This window comes from Pyrgilauda ruficollis, unplaced genomic scaffold (genome assembly GCF_017590135.1).
Source record: "Pyrgilauda ruficollis isolate IOZ18807 unplaced genomic scaffold, ASM1759013v1 scaffold41, whole genome shotgun sequence".
Lineage (NCBI taxonomy): Eukaryota > Metazoa > Chordata > Aves > Passeriformes > Passeridae > Pyrgilauda > Pyrgilauda ruficollis.
In genome coordinates this window covers 2,858,280-2,875,624 of record NW_024525601.1, presented here as the reverse complement: position 1 = coordinate 2,875,624, position 17,345 = coordinate 2,858,280, and the positions used below count along the sequence as shown (strand labels likewise).

General features: G+C 38.6%; 1 protein-coding gene across 1 annotated transcript in view; it reads right to left on the bottom strand.

The window, feature by feature from the left end:
- Positions 1 to 17,345, bottom strand: part of PIEZO2 (piezo type mechanosensitive ion channel component 2) — a 290,144-nt gene that overhangs the window by 106,633 nt on the left and 166,166 nt on the right. The window contains exons 6-7 of the mRNA XM_041477660.1: positions 13,340 to 13,550; positions 10,528 to 10,741 (exon numbers count right to left, since the gene is read on the bottom strand). Coding sequence (XP_041333594.1) covers positions 10,528 to 10,741; positions 13,340 to 13,550 — 425 coding nt within the window. The remainder of the gene's footprint in view (positions 1 to 10,527; positions 10,742 to 13,339; positions 13,551 to 17,345) is intronic.

Here is a 17,345-nt window from a genome sequence, read left to right as displayed (position 1 = left end):
TTCTATAGCTCTTTAGCAGATGTCTTATGTATTTTTTTTTTTTCTACCAGGTTTTGGTTTTTGGTTTCCATAGCTTCTATTGGATCAAAGCTTTTCTGGCAATGACAAAACCAGCCCTTGTGTATCTCCCACCCTCTTTGAACATCAGTGACTTTTCTTTTAAAGGAAAACTAATTTCAAATGTACTGCATGAGAAACCTCATGAATAAGTGAGTAGTTTAAAACTTGTGTGCTAATATCATCCATATAATGAGGACAGAGAGAAATTACAAACCATTAATCAGGAAGCTGTAGAGAAAATATATCTTTAAGGGTGGTGATTTACATAAAAGCTTGCAAAACCTGTAAATACAACACAAATCTTAATTCAAGGAGAAAAAAAGGACCGTATGAGCAGCTACAATAGAATCATTTTGCTTTCAAGTTCATTAACAACTTTAAACAAAGATGATAAATAGTATCTACTCTATAAACTGGTTTTTCTTTTGAAGTAACCAGATAATCAAATTTTCTCTAAGACTATGGGACTGGAAGCTGTTCAGAAATGGGCGTCTATTAAAAATGACCAAACTTCAGACATTAAAATACTTCACATACCTGAAATAAAAGAACCTCCTTAAGGGGAATTTAAGTCTGAACATAAAGACTTGTGAGCTCTATATCACATTTCCTCCAATAATTTAACTTTGTACCGATTCCCTATTTCAAAAAGCTTTCATTGCTTTAGAAGCAATAATTAGGTCACTGACCACAGTTATCACTAAAAATAGGTGTGGGTCTATTAATCCCTTGTTAACTGAGACAAAACCCATCTTCAAAAGCCTTAAATGAAGAAGATTTATCCTCTCAACAGGCTTCTTCTCTGCATCCCCAAATCTTTCCATTGTCCATGACACAGCTCAACTTTGCTCTGAGGTTCTAGTGAGCATCAATATTGAGGTTGCTCCTTTCAGCACATCAGTGAGCTAGAAAAGCAGCATGTTTCCTTTGGGGGCCTCTGCTGGGACTTCCAGAGGCTGTCATCGGATGAAGAGATGTACTGAAGCAGCAATTCCAGTAGCTTTTCATTCCAATCAGACACCTGAGCATCTGGCATAGGGAGGACTGCCAGCTAGCAAGAAGATGGTGAAATGGGGATAAAGGTGCAGAAGAAATTGCTTTGGGACTCCTGCCTGATAACTTGGCTAGAGTGACTCCATCAACAAGATTATTCCTCACCAGGGCCAGCATTGTCACTGCTTTGACAGCACAGCCTGGCTCATGTTTAGGTTAGGCAAATAGTTTGTTCTCAAATAAAATTAGGAAAATAGTTGTTTTTTCTGTCACTAAAATCAAACTATTTTAAATGCAACAGAGTTTTTGGTTTTTGTTTTTTCCAAACAGTTTCAGCTACAAACCAGAGGCAACTCAGGGTTTGTAGCTGAAGGATGGAGGCTGCAGGAGTGAGGCAGCCTTGCTGGGATGAGAGGATGGAGAGAGAACAGTCACTCCAGCAGGGAAGGCTGGTTGGCACCAGTGATTTGTCAGTTGCCCATCTTCCTCATGTACACACATATTCCCTGTGACCATGAAGGGCCATAAAAAGCAACTAATACTAAACAGCACCACCTGAGTATGGACAACACCCAAGCTGCGCAGAAAAAATTAAACATATTTAATGCTCAGTTGGACTATCTACTCAGAGATGAAAGTAATGAGAAAATAGGCCCAGGCTTCTAAGGAGTCATGTGGAAAGCACGGGAAAGCCAAAGGCGCGTTCAGAAACATCCATGGACACAAAGGCAAACTTGGACACTCGAGCACAGAAGAGAAGGCACAGCTCAAAAATTACATAGCTTAACAATGACATGGTTAACAAAGGCTTTCTGTGCAAATTAGTGACCAAGGCTATTGGTTTTTCAAAGTGAGTTAGCTGAGCTGCTGAAAGGCAAGGAGCCAACAACAACAGCCCCATCTCAGAAAGTCCCTCACAGGCAGAAGCGGGGACAGTCTGCTCCTAAAACTCAACCAGCAGTGCAGACCATGGAGAGCCTTGCTGTCCTAAGCTCAGGCACTGGGAGAAGAACAGAAGAGCTCAAGTAAAATTTCATCAGAAGTCACTTAGGAGGAGACAGTGCTCAGATAACCCCAGTAACATTAGCGTTCAGTGGGGTGGTGCTGACCAGAGCATGCAAGTGACCTGGTACAACAATTAACCATGCAACTGCCTAAGAGCTTTACTGCTACCCCGTAGAGTACATGTACAGGAGAACAGAAATTGTTTTAAAGTGTAGCCTCATACTATTTTAACTTTGAGGTAACTTGATCTGTGATCTAGGATTCAGACTGCAGCCAAAAGCTTTGTGCTTTATTCCAAGTTCTAGCTGTCTTGGGAGGGTTATGTGATTCATCTAACTTCTCTGTTAGGGAATTTTTCCACCTCTGAAAAAGGAGTGATGATACTTTTCAGTCACATTGGGGCAGCCTGCTAGGTTCAGGGATGCATGCAGAGGATAAAGAGATTTTCCACTTACTCAGCTGGCAGTGAAACAGGTTGAAAAAAACCACAAGAGTGATGGATACCTTCATCAAGAGATTTTGCAGTAGAAAGTATGAGCAAAGAAAATATTCCTTTTTAGCAGCCAGTGCACTAAGGCAGAAATAAAAGCTATGATTCCCATTTGGCTTTAAACATAAAAAGAAATTAAAATAGCAGGATATGGAAAAGAAGATAATGGGATAATGAACAATAATGCCCAGGAAATGTTTGGAAATTGCCCAGTTTCAAAACGAAAGTGGTATAACAGCTGATTTTAAATTGGTTATAAATCGAACATGATTGGCTCAGCTTTTATCAGCAAGTTCCAAACGTCAGCTAAATGAGCATAAACAAGAGATTAAGCACTTCCACTCTTATGAGTGTTTAGAGAAACTGGTGTAGACTGCCCCTGCATGGACAAGGACTAGCTCCCCAGTGTGTGCTTGACTAAGGTTACTCAGAACTGCCTTTTTTACCTCCAAGAAACGTGGGATGATTTATTTGTCAATGTTGATACATTGAGCTGAAAACACAGAGTGTCAGAGTGTTAAATATTCTTCATCACAATTTCTGGTGATGCCAGAGTATAAAGATCATTGTTCTTGAGCAGACCTCAAGAAAACAAGTTTGTAAATCAAAGAGAAGTTTGTTAATTACAATCCACATCTCCTAACATTACAGAATAATAGGAATACAAACCTGGTAGGAGGAGAAGGTATTTGTCTCTTTTCTGTCATTGTTTTCAGGCACTTGAACAATGATCAGAGAATGCAGATCAATGTTTTCCAGAAAATATGAAGAGAAAATTAAGGGATCACTTCTTTGCAAGTCACCCTTTTCATGCCCACCCAGGACAGGCTGTGAGGGGCAGGGAGTCTGTTCAAGGGTCAGTGCTGGGACTGAAGACTTGCAGCCCATGGTGTGTATAGGGGAGTGCAGTGATCTGTCTCGCCCCACCCACGAGCAGAGCTTCTGCTAGCAGGGAGGTGTGCTGGTCACAGGAGAGTCAGCTACCTGAGTGTGTGCAAAAGTGGGATGGCTACATCATCAGATCAATTGCACACCCAATTCAGTTGAATCAGAATCAGCAGGCAAGTCTGTCACAGAATATCAGCAGCTTTAAAATCTTCATCACTTCTCTCTGTCCCTCTCATCTCAGTAGTTCAATGCATCCAAGGAAGAGGAGCCTCTGTGCAACACACAGCTATTGGCATGCAGGAGACATTGAGGAAGAGGCAGTTCTCCAACATTATGTCACACGACAATGGCTGATTTTTATGTTTGCAGCTTACACTCAATTTTCAGATGCAGTGTAGTTGTTGTTGGGAGTATTAAGGTTCTCCTCTTCCCACTAAAGGGAACCTGCTGTGACCAGGGCCAGCCCCACCAGGCTGCCAGGGGTCTCACTAGTGGCAGGCTCACCCCTGTAGCACAACACAACTGGGAAACCAGTTTGCCCCACATGCAGAAAACCATTGTATTTAAAGGGTCTTCGCACATGTCTCCATCCCCTTTCAAGCCCAGTGGAAGACAGAGAGGTGTAAATCACCTGGGGTGCAACGTCAGTAACATAAATTAAGTTGTGCCTGCTTATTCCAAGGCTAGATTTGGCACTTGATGCAGCGGGGTGGTCATGGTGAGTGCTGACAGCTATGCCATGGGGATGGGAAGGATTGCTCTCCAGGCAAATTTCTGCTTGCTGTTTCCTCTCTTGCTTTTTCCTCATCCAACACTTCATGACAAAGGGAGCCCAAATAAGGCCACCTCACAGTTTAGAAAGAGATTATAAAAGCAAGGATAATTATTGTCTTTTGTCAACAGGAGAGTGAACTTGCTGATCTAAGCTGTTAACAGAATCATTCATTTCCTTTCCAAAAATTTTTTTAAACAAATATAAAGAAGCTGAAGTTCTGAGAAAGCCTATAGGCTAAAACAGTCTAAGCAGAATTACACACTCTAAAATGTGGTACATTATAGAGCTAGTTTGAAACTCAGCTGCAAATTTCTGTAAGAATAAGGTCAAATACCTAATGTTTCTTCCTCTGGGAGAAATTGTGGCTCTCTAATCAAATCTGGTCATGGTAATCAACATGGTGGCTGGCCTGATATGTTTTGGAGCATGTTCTGCAACTGCAAAGTGTCCTTTTGCTGATAGAGGATGATGGAAACAGACAAGTGCAGTGCAGTGTCTTTACACGGCAAGTATCCAAGGGTCTGGCCTCTGTCCTGGCAGTGGTACTGCAGTACCATGGTGAGAAGTGCCTAAAAATAACAGGCAGAAGGCATGAAAGCTACTGCAGCCAAAGGGCAGCTCAATAGAGGATACATAAATGAGCTTTAAATACTCCATCTTTTCAAACACTGGCTTGTGACCAAGTCAAAAGGCAACACCAAAAACCGCAGTTTCCTACAAGGTTAAGAAAATTCTGCCTCTCAGAGGTGAGTCACCTTTGAGACAGGTGCCAAAGAGGGTCTGCAGCAAGGATTAGCAGTGGCTGCAGCTCAGGTGAAACATGTTGCCCAGCTCTTAGCTCCAGTGGAGCTACAAAAGCAGCAGCAGAGCAAGAGATCAGTGCCTCGCCCTGCAGAGGTAATCAATCAGCTACACCTCACTATTTTGGCAATATCTGCTCTCCTAATGGGATTTTATTCGCAAGTTTAGTGTCTAACTTAGGAAAAAATATTACAGCTGGATCTGATCTGACCCTGATCTGACAACTCCAGGAACATTTTTGAGACAGTGCTTAAGCAGTTATAACCCTGGTTGAAGAGAGTATTTGGACTACAAAATCCGAATCTGTGTCAAAGCTTCCAGGGAAGTCCAAAGGAAGGATTTTGGACTGGACTCTCCTCAGATTAGTCTGAAAACAAACGGAATATCCTAAATCTACCATCTGTAGCAGACATCTTTTCTCCAAAAGTAAAAGAGCAATTTTAGTAAGCTTATTATCAGTCACTGTAAAACCTATTTAAAAAGTCCTACTTAAATAGATTTATAGACATCTTTCAGGTGAAAATTTCCTCTTGAACAAAACTCCTTAGAATAGACTTCCCAGCTCATACTGCAGCAAAGCAATCAGCAATCAGCTGTGTAATTCCAAATTCCCATTCACTTAAGAAGGTGTGAAATAAGGTACCACTGTGAAGCAGATAACACTACCTGGACTCCTAGGTTTGCCTCATTTTGTAAGGGAGATGCCTTCTATAGATAAAACCAGCTGTATTTGGAACACTACTTGCCTGAAAAACTACAAGCAAGACAGACCTAAACTATAGGAAAGCACATACATTTTAATTTACATTGGATTGCTGGATCTTTAAATTAATATGCTTATAAGCACAGTTTTGGACAGGAATAACTCTACTGACTCAGGACAAACCTCATACCACTGCACTGATCCCATGTTGGCAAGTTAGTGTCTAACTTAGGAAAAAATATTACAGCTGGATCTGATCTGACCCTGATCTGACAACTCCAGGAACATTTTTGAGACAGTGCTTAAGCAGTTATAACCCTGGTTGAAGAGAGTATTTGGACTACAAAATCTAAATCTGTGTCAAAGCTTCCAGGGAAGTCCAAAGGAAGGATTTTGGACTGGACTCTCCTCAGATTAATCTGAAAACGAATGGAATATCCTAAATCTGTAGCAGACATCTTTTCTCCAAAAGTAAAAGAGCAATTTTAGTAAGCTTATTATCAGTCACTGTAAAACCTATTTAAAAAGTCCTACTTAAATAGATTTATAGACATCTTTCAGGTGAAAATTTCCTCTTGAACAAAACTCCTTAGAATAGACTTCCCAGCTCATACTGCAGCAAAGCAATCAGCAATCAGCTGTGTAATTCCAAATTCCATTCACTTAAGAAGGTGTGAAATAAGGTACCACTGTGAAGCAGATAACACTACCTGGACTCCTAGGTTTGCCTCATTTTGTAAGGGAGATGCCTTCTATAGATAAAACCAGCTGTATTTGGAACACTACTTGCCTGAAAAACTACAAGCAAGACAGACCTAAACTATAGGAAAGCACATACATTTTAATTTACATTGGATTGCTGGATCTTTAAATTAATATGCTTATAAGCACAGTTTTGGACAGGAATAACTCTACTGACTCAGGACAAACCTCATACCACTGCACTGATCCCATGTTGGCAAGGCCTTATCATTTCCCCAATTACATTTTTTTTGCCAAAATAAACAATATCAGGAAGAAAGGAGGCAGCAATCTGAAAAATGGTGAACATATTACTGTGTATTTTTCAGGCTGTGATACTGTGTACCTAATTTTTAAAGTCATTTTAGCTCATTGACTTGTTTTTACTAATTTGGGTGAAAATAATTTTATAGTGGAAACATGATACTTTCCGAATTTTACTTTAAATTGATACTTCTTGCTATTTTTTCCCATCTTTGCAATATTTGCATATTGCAATACTTGAGATAGTGCATCAATTTGCAATTTTGATTTGCTGGCAGTGTGCCAACCCATGCTGCACCAATTATATTCAGACTTTTCAGTACACTGTGCATTTTTCAATCTGAAGATCCCAGTGCTCACTCCATGGCATTTCAGCCTGTTTGTGTTTACGCCACTTCTACCTGCACATCACAGATCCAGCAGCTACAGCAGCAGATGTGAAACTTTGTAGGACAACAACACCTCCTGTTCGGTAATATCATTCTGGCAAGTACTTAGGGCTATGTTATCACAATATCCTATTTTTTTGGGGGGGAAGCACTTTGTTTGCTCAATCCCAGAAGGTTTCAGGGCAAAATGTGTAAATTCACCAGATGTCAGGTTATCCCTCCCAAGAAAACTGCTTTCCTCTGGTGACATTATTCAGTCACTTCTTACAATCACAAATGGTGAATTTTGAGTTGAAGTGTTCTTGCAAGGAAGGAACAGCTCAAGGATGATGCAAATCTTAGCTGAATAATACTGTTAACTTGAGAATTTTCTGGTTTGTTTGGGTGTAGTTTAACTTTATTTAGTCTGAAATCAATCAATAACCTGACAAGCTGAATGCATTGCTATTCAGAAAATACCGCATTTTTTATTGATCAGAGAAACCACTTGGACATTTCTTGTAAACTTGAGAACTCAAATCCAGAAATGAGCTTTTTAAAACACCAGACTTACATTCTGCTGAGAAAAAAAATGTCCACCAGCAGCCCAACCGGAGCAGTTTTCACATCTGCCCTTGAAATTCAGGAGAGCTTATTCTGGGGATTGGGTCCTCAAAACTTTACAGAGAAATAAAAGTCCTTCTTTCACATGGAATCACAGAATAATTTAAGTTGGAAAAGACCTCTAAGATAATTGAGTTCAACCATTAAACAAACACTGCCAAATCCATCACTATACTGTGTCCCTAAGTGCCCACGTTTACAGATCTAAGTATCTCTAGGGATGGTGACTCAAGCCCTTTCCTGAGCAGACTCTTCCAATGGCAGACAATTCTTCTCGTGCACGAAGTTCTCCTAATATCCAATCTAAACCTCCCCTGGTGCCACTTGAGGCCATTTCCTCTTTTCCTGATGCTTTTTAGTCAGGAGAAGAGACCAAACCCCGCCTTGCTACAAATTGCTTTTTGAGAGCAACAAGGTCACCTCTGAGCCTTCTCTTCTACAGGCTTCTCCCTGTGTCTTCTCCAGAATAATTCCAGTTTCCTCAGATATTCCTCAAAAGACTTCAGCTCCAGATCTTTCACCAGTTTTGTTGCCCTCCTCTGGGCATTCTCCAGGACCTCAATGTCCTTCTTGTAGAAAGAATTTGGGGAATCAAATTCTTTTCTTGGCATATAATTTGCCTATGGAAGTCATGTACTAGTATTAATGGGAACTCTGCATATTTAGCACATCTTCAAACCAAGACTGTACATAAAATAGCAAGGTATTGATTTTCTTCTAGGATGCAAAATGCTAAAATATTTTTTCTGCAGCATTCCAACACACGTCTCTCATTTTTTCTCCTCTAGCCACTGCTTATACATCAGCCCGACTCGAACATTAAAAATCATCAGTGGCCTTTTCTCACACTAAGGTTTTCACTTCCAAGCTCTGATAACACCTGTCCTGATGCTCTTCAAAGACATTTCCCTGAAAGCAGACCAAAGTAGATGCACAATAGAAAGAGCTTCAAATAAAGAAACAAGGAATAGTGCTCCTTCTGCTGCCATTGCGTGTATATTGTGCATAGGTTGTTGTGTGTATTCAAACATAATTCCCCACATAATTTGGAACATCAGTCCCTCACATGATTTCATGTGTAAAAGGCAGAGTATTCAACAGTACCAGTTCAAGAGAAAGTCTGCAGGAAGGTAACATCATTTTTTTGTTTACAAAAATGTCAGTATATACCCTGAAGCCCAATGCTGGGACATTTTTTAACCCAAACTCTGAAGGTGCTTTACTTTTCTACACCAAGGCAGAGGCAACTTTCTCGTAGCTTGATTTTTCATTTCAAAAATTAATGAGTAAGTTAAAGTGCCATATTTTTACTGAACAAAATTTTGTCATAAAATGAAGAATCATGTTATTTACAATAAAAGAAATGACTAAATGCAGACAATTATCTTGAAACTAATAGAACTGAAACAAATAAAAAAATAAATTACTTTGAAATTAATAGAAAAAAATACTAAAAAGAAAAAAGGGCTTTTAGAAAATATACATATGAAGAAAATTTCACATATTGTAGCTAAATTGTACGGATCATATATTTATTTTCCTTGAGAACATTTTATCACTGTCTGTTGCTAAAAACAGTGAGATATCCTCAAAACCAAATGGTTGAAGCCATTCTCTTTTTATTTTCTTAATACATGGAGGAAGTAATAAAAAAGGTTTAGGGAATTTGAGAGCATTTCAGCTTCTTGGCATTAGAAATAATCCATTCTCCCACCTCGACCTCTAGGTGGCACAAAAGAACCTAAACTAACCAGGTTTTTCTGATTTTTCAAGTAATGTTATGCCCTCCCAATCAGACTCCACAAGTCACCAATTAGAACATCATAAAACACATATCTATTAACCTATATTAAATAAAATGTCAAAAGAAGTACTAAAGTAACACCTACTGTAGCTAGACAGCTCAATTTTACTCCATTTAATAGTGTATTGAGAGTTAAATAATTAATTGATTCTCCACAGTACCTCTAATTTCCTTTCATCTTCAGCTTATTATAAAAGGAATAATAGGTTTACTAGAAATAAAGTTAATGTCCACATTTAGCTTAATATAAGGATTACTACAGTATTCAAAATACATACCATAAAAGCAAATTTGTCATCATACTCCAGCAAAAAAAATAGTAATGAGCAAAATACATCCATTACTTCATCTTACTTTAGATTATAGTGTGTAGAAAATTAAAGGGTCAGTGAAATTACAGCCAGTCAATATTTACTGCAGAAGTAACTAGAAATGCTGCTTTTTTACTTAAGGTAAGTAGCTGTTGGTATGAAGATCAGCATGTTCTATGTGATTCTCTGTGATCAGAGAGAATTTTTATATCATCAGCCTAATATGCACAGTACATGAAGGACACCAGCAGCACCCAGCCTCTGCACATAAGAGTGGCACCACAAAAGCATTTTGCTCCAGTTAAGATGCTACACCAGAGAATTTGTTTTATTCTACAAAAAACCAAATGCGCATTTGTACACTTGCCCATGTATCAACGTTGCCATCAATTCCCTTTATTTCCTGCACATAGCCCAATCATTAACACTCACATCTGAGGAACACTCTGAGCAAAATAACCAAAAGTAACCTTCCCCTCCTAACCTGCTCCAGTTCTCTGTCTGCAATTACCCAGTCTGGACTTTCAACACTATCACTCAAAACCATTCCATCTGAAATGATTTGACTCTTCCATGACTGAACAAGAAGGTATGTGTAAAATTTTTTAAAGCATTCTGTGGAAGATCATTTGCACCAACATGTGACAACAGAGCATTGCGTTGTGTGCCTACAATTAAACAGGAAAGGAATTTTTCTCACCTGGCATAGAAATCTTTTGGTGGAACAACCTCCTGAAAGAACTGCAGCTGGTACAGATAAAGTCCAATCAAGTGTCCCGCACTGAATATAGCCATTAATACACACAGACAGCTGAATATCAGCGGATCAAACGCTTGGCAACAGGACCACCATGTGCACAGGCCCAAAAACACAAAGAAATACACAGCTGAGGTCAAAGATGGCACCATCATACCTGTAAAAACAAAACCATGGAGTGTTGGAGAAGTATGGGAAACATCAGCATTTGTTAAACCTTAAATTGGACAAGATGTGTATTAAAATTTTTGATCCAATTAGTTTTCTGCTAATTATTACGATTAGCTTTAAAGACTCTTATTAACTTTGATACTAGAAGAGAAGGATTTTTTTTTTTATTTGTTCAATTCACTTATGCCATGTCTCAGCACTTAGAACACAATCACTCTCCAGACTTTCCTCTGAGATGGAATTTTTCTCTATGTAAAAATGCTTCACAAAGCATGGAGAAAAACTGTGGTGTGGCTGCAAGGGCAGCTAATAGTGCCTGAGACCACCAATAGTGTACGACTTTGAGTACAAGGTGCTAAAGAGTCATGAAGGATGAACAGTGAAAAGCCTTCTCATACAGATATTGAAATATCCTGACATAGTAAAACAAAACAGACCCTGATTCATGTATTGAAATGAAGAGATTGACATAAAATCTCCAGAATAATCAGTTAATGTTTGACTTTAAAAAACTGTTAACTCCTAGAAATGTGTAATTTACATATGACAAAGACTCTGCTGTCACACATGCACAGTGTTTTTGTTTTGCACATGTAGCTGAGTATGCCACTTCAGAAAATGTACAACTGGGGAAGAGGACTCAGTGCTCTGCTGGGAGCCTGAAAAAATAAGTTAGGAAGCAGGCAAGATATTAATGTCTAAGAGTGGCAACTATGAGAAAATGATGTAAGAGCTTGCAGCTAGCACAGCAGCCCAGTGGATTCTCTGAAGCGACAGTGCCGGAGCTAGCAGGGGTCCCTGCCTAAATTTATTTTTAGGCTTTTTAACTAGTAGATGTCTAGGAGTCACCTTCCTGAGGTCCAACCTGCAGGCTCCTGATGGCCCATAGCTCCAGGCTGCCTGCTAGCCCTGCCCCTCACCAGGTGCTGGTTTGATGTGTCTTTTGGGAGCAGCAGTCCCAGGGATAGTCCTGAGCTGAGCTGAGTCCAGGCACTGTAAGGACTAATACCCACAGTCATGTGCCTGAGCTTCACCATCACATCTTTCTCAGCATATTTTAAGCTTTCACCTATCATGCTGTAAAACTTCACCCAATAATTTCTGCCTCAAGCCTGTAACTATTTCTTTTCTTCTTACAAAGAGACATTTTGTCTTTATTTCCAACAATTTTGAAGAATGAGAATACATGATATCCTGAAATACGTTATTTATTATGGCTAGTTACTCTGGCTGTAAAAATTACAAAATTTATTTCTGGTCTGAAATCACCTAGGTTTACCACTTAACTGTTGGCTCCTGTTATCAATTCCACTAGATGAGATACCTCAAAAAATAGAAGCACTTCGTATCTTTGTCAGTTCTTCTGGGCTGCAGTCAAGTCACCCTTCATCTTTTTGGCACAGTAAGTAGGGAAGTATTTAACTTATAAAGCTCAAGGTCTCTCTCTGGAGTACATGCTTCTCAGACCTCAAGTACTTTTTGTAACTCTGCTTTGAACACCTTCCACTTCCTGGCTTGTGTTGGAACTCCACAGGCAAGATGCCCATCACCATTCAGAAGAAACAGCCCCCTGCCACTGCTGCACAACCCTTCTGCTTCTCTTTGAACATGGATGATGCTCACCTATGTAGAGTGGCTTTTTGATTTTGTTTATTTGGGTTTTTTTTTTAATGACATCTCTCTTCCCTGGTGTCAGGCCCTATGGTAGCCTACATATTTTTTAGATGTATTACTTTCCATTTGGCTACATGTAAGGCTGTTTAGCACTCTTGCCTTAATGAAAGAACCTGCCATACTAAAATGGCCACACCTCCAATCTCGTAATTCAGTATCAAACTTTTTTGTACTGTTGTTTTATACTTCATATACTGACAACTTATATGTTAAGTTGTAATGTTTATATGTATCACTCCATTCAGACATGTGAGTTGGCAGATAAATGCTAATCTACAATTCCATGATCTAATTTTGAATTCAGTAGTTACAACCTATAGTAATTTGTACACTTCTGTTCTGGCTGTAGCTGATTATGTGGTATTAAATCAAATGTCTTATAAAAAGGTAGGCTATATAACATCAAAACAACTACTCTTACCAACTAGATAAAAAAACAACAGGAATTCTGCTTATCACTCTTTTTTTACACACTACAGGGTCAAACAAATAACTTTTTTTAAAGGCTGTGTAAATACAGTTCCTTTTTACACTTAGAAGTGATGAGACCAAATCTATGAATTCACTTTAACGTAAATATATATGTGTGTATATATATACACATACTCACACACACACACACACAATATATATAGTAATTTATAATATGCCCCCTATTCACCATTTGGTTATGAGAGCAACTGTGAAAATCATAAACAGAATGACAGGGCCACACAGTATCAGCACAAAAAAATTAAGCAACTCGGCATATTCCAATACTTGCCAAAGAGTTAATTTAATAAAATCAGCAGCAATTTCTTTTCCCTTAAAAATTTCCATTGTTACTCCCGCAGGTGCCAAAGTGCTGAAAACTCATTTGTTAAACGCAGAATCTAATGGGCTCCTGAGGAAATTTTTCAAATACACCAACCTGCTGAACCAAGTAAAATTGTAACAACAACTTTTCCAGTGGTGATTATCATATTGCCAATAAACTCCCTCAGTTTGGATGCTAGGAAGGCAATTCTACGCAGCAGTTTTAATTTCATGGTCTCCTCAAATTCTGCTTCTCCACAGTCATCGTCATCCAGATCTTCTTCATACATCAAAGCATCATCTGGCTCTAATTTTTCTCTTACAGCCTAAAGGAGAAGGAAGGAAAGAAAAATAGAATGCAAAAACACAGAGAGAGAGAGAGAGAGGGAGACAAAGGAATTTGAAATTAAAACCCATGTATATATTATTTAACAATGAAGTTCTTCTTACAGTCTTTGACTATGCCAAGTAGTGAGACATAAGAAAGATGTACTAAAGCTAGAGATGTACATTGATGGCTCTCACTTCAGAATTGTCTCAAAATAAAAGGTTGTTAAAGGTGGTCTCTGGGAAAGGCTGCACAACAGGCTGCTTGCACATTTACACATGAAATTTGGTTTGATTAGTTCAGCATTCTTAGCAAGATAAGCATCTTGCTATCTAATATCTTTTAAACTCCTCTTCGCCTCAAAGGTTTCAGTTATAAGTTCCAAAAACTGTAATCCCTGGGTTGATATTGCTCAATGGATCTCACTTTCCAAACCCATTTTTCATCAACCCTTTCTCTAAATGCAAAACCAAGAATGGAGCAAGTAGGAGTGATCTGGAACAGGGCAACAAGGGTTGAAATGAATGGACAGATAACTCATTAGTGACTAAAGGGCAGTTTGGGAGAGAAAAAGTAGACTAAGCAGAGGCTTGGGGAGAGAATGAGAAATGTAGAGATCAATTGATGGTGAAAGAAAAGGTGAAAATATGAGCAAGAGAGACCATGAAATCTTGAGTGATCTACAACAATTTAGCAGGGGTGATGAGACCAGTCACTTAGAACCACACAATGAAAAAAAAAAAAAAAAAAAAAAAAAAAAAAAAAAAAAGGAAGGTGGAAAGGCCTGTCATACTTGAGTAGTTTGTTAGGATTTGGCAGTGGTTTTCACCATCAAGTCTCCATTGTATCTTGGAGACCAGAAGACATACACAACTATTGAGTGATGCAGACCAAATCATCAATCCACAGTGAGAATCTGCAGGATTAGCAAGAGGCCCAGACAAATATACAATTTTTGGAAAAATTAGTCATTCATGGAAATGTAGGGGCATATTAAAAAAAAAAAAAAAAAAAAAGAAGCAAGAGTTTTGAGCCAGGTTCTCATTTGGTGTAATATAGAATAGCTTTTTTGGCAGTAATTTAGACTTGTATTAGCTAACACTAGTTCTGGCCAAACCATATCTCTGTGTGAAATTAAAAAAGAGAGATTAAAAAAGAGAGATTATTAGTATTTTTCATCAGAATAGCAGTTTTATATGTATGGTGACCTTTGGCAGAAAAAATTCCACACTGACAGATAAGATTGCAGTAGGAACAGATGAACTCCCAGCCTACTTAACCAAATTCTTCTGTACCATTACGTGGATTCCCAAAAGAACAAAATTCCCTGTAGATGGCTTCACTCCTTCATTCCACCTCTAAGTTTGTTGCCAGTTTTCTTCTCTTACTTCAGAGCATTAACATTGTTGTGAATGCTCAGGAAAACAAATAAGCAAACATACAAACAAACCCCCAAACAAACCTGCTTGTTCTAAAGAATCTCTATTTTACAGACAATGAAATATGTAATAAATACAGAGGGCTGTTCTGGGAAATCTACATTTCTTTTGGACTTATCCAGCTATTTCACTAGCAATAGATATATTTTACATGGGGTATAGTAGAATTTTTATTGCTTTCTTATTTTCAGCATTCACCTATACAGCTCTCAAAATATAAATTATTAGCTCCTTATGCAAAATAATAGGGAGATGGCAGCCCAAATCTGCAGTCATCACATTTCAAGCCATGTAGCACAAAGAGACTATCTTTGTGTTCTATCTGTTCATCACTGCTGCTCATATCTGAGCTCCTATCCCAAGGATAGGAAACATTAACTATTCAGAAAGAATGCTGACAGTAGGCACAGCAATACTTTCTGCCCTAACTTCCACCAGAGCTGTTTCAGTGAGAAAGTTAAACAAAGGGCAAAAGTTATGATCATTTTTGCTTGTGTCACAAATACTAGACTAACATATTCTTCATCTAGTCCTTTTGGGTCCAATCCTGCTTCTCCTGTTCTGGTTCTAGTGCTCTGTGCCTTGTGCTTAACCAGTGAACAGTGAAACCTTCAATAGCATCCATATCCCAAAGAGAGAGAATGAGTGAGATGGATGGACATTTAAAGGTTTTGAAATGGCACACTTACTAAACATAGATCTGTGTGAAGGAAACCCTTGTTCCTTCAGCTTGCTAAAGACAATACACATTAAAACATACACTCACTCAAAAAGTATATAGGAATCACTTCAAAATAAATAAATTATTTCATGGAAGGCCATCAGTATTCATCTGTCTTTGAATACTATGTTAAACGTGAAAACAGGATTCATGTACTTATTACAGCTCAAAATTGCTGATTGCTATGAACTATACATAGGCAGAAACAGGAAATAAAAATCTGAAGAGTCACAAAAGAAAATAATAAAATATTCTCCAAACAAGCAGAAAATCTTTTTGTGGGGAAAATGAAAACAACCAAAATATTTTAAAGTATAAATTGGAGGAAAACACACAATACCTTCAAACAATAAAATAAAAAGGAGGACACGGAAGTAAGGAAAGCACACAAAACATGCCAGTGAAAGGTGGGACTTGATATACTTTTCTGTCTCTCATCCCTGCCTGCCTTCCTAACCTCAGGTGCCAAATGCCCAAATTCGCACCTCAAAATCTCCACAAAATAGATTTTTGGATTTTATGTCATAACTAGGACCATAATTTTTTAGCTTTACCAGGCTATTTAATCTTGCTTCATTAATCTAAAGAACATTTAAGCTACATTTTGCCTTGAGAGTTAAGCATTAATAGTCTAGTCCTGACATGTATTGCACAGCACACCCAGGGAGAAGCACTAGAGAAGAGGATATTTCAATGGACCAGGATATAACTGAAGCTGAGAAGGAGATGATGTCTAAAGTTTCCATGGACTGAGGCTTCTATACTTTAAGCATAGCTAAAAGCTTCAGTGTCCAGGAGTTGCCAAAGAAGTTAATGTTCTTTGGTTTTAGCTTTTATTTAGATATGAAAATATGAATTCCAAGTTCAGCAAGAAAATGAAGACGTCACGAACATTCGCAGGAAATGCAGATCAACCTACTTTTGGTGTTACTGAGGTCATCAGATGTTGGAAAGAAAAATTCAGCATTCTGAGCCTCAGGAAATACCAAACTGATTTCCCAAGTTTTCCCTCTAAAACTGCAAAAGTCTGTTGGGAGTTGGAGTTCTTCAACCGCTCCCCTCAGTTTAAGACAAGCTGGCAAATGGGATCATCAAGAATAACCATAATATGGAGTCCCAGAAGCTTTTTCAGAACCGATACATGTTGGTTTGCAGCTTTTTCAGGACAGCCAGAATTATCAATGATATGGCTGTGCAAGAATTGCCTCGTTTCATGACACAGTTGATGGTTATGTCAGCAAAAATGGTGACAGTTAAACAGCTTTTAGTTTGATTTCACTGTCTTTTTTTTTAAAAAAAACAAACTTATCTGTTTTTAGTTCAGTATCCAGGATGAAAGACCATGTTCCTTTGCTGAGCAGATGGAAGGCCATGTTCCAGTGCATGTCAAAAGGCAAACTGTGGATTCCCTACTCTCATATTCACTCCCCTCTAACTGGATCATCTGGGCTGGCTTTCCATTTTCTCACATTGAGCACGTCCAATTGCAGAAGGCAGGCAAACAGTGAACAGTTTTCACATCCAACATGGTGATAATGTGCTTGTTGTTTTAACACTTTCTGATGATTAAAAACCCATACAAGTACATACTCATCACAGAACACCATTACTTCAGTCAGACTGCTTCGCAAAG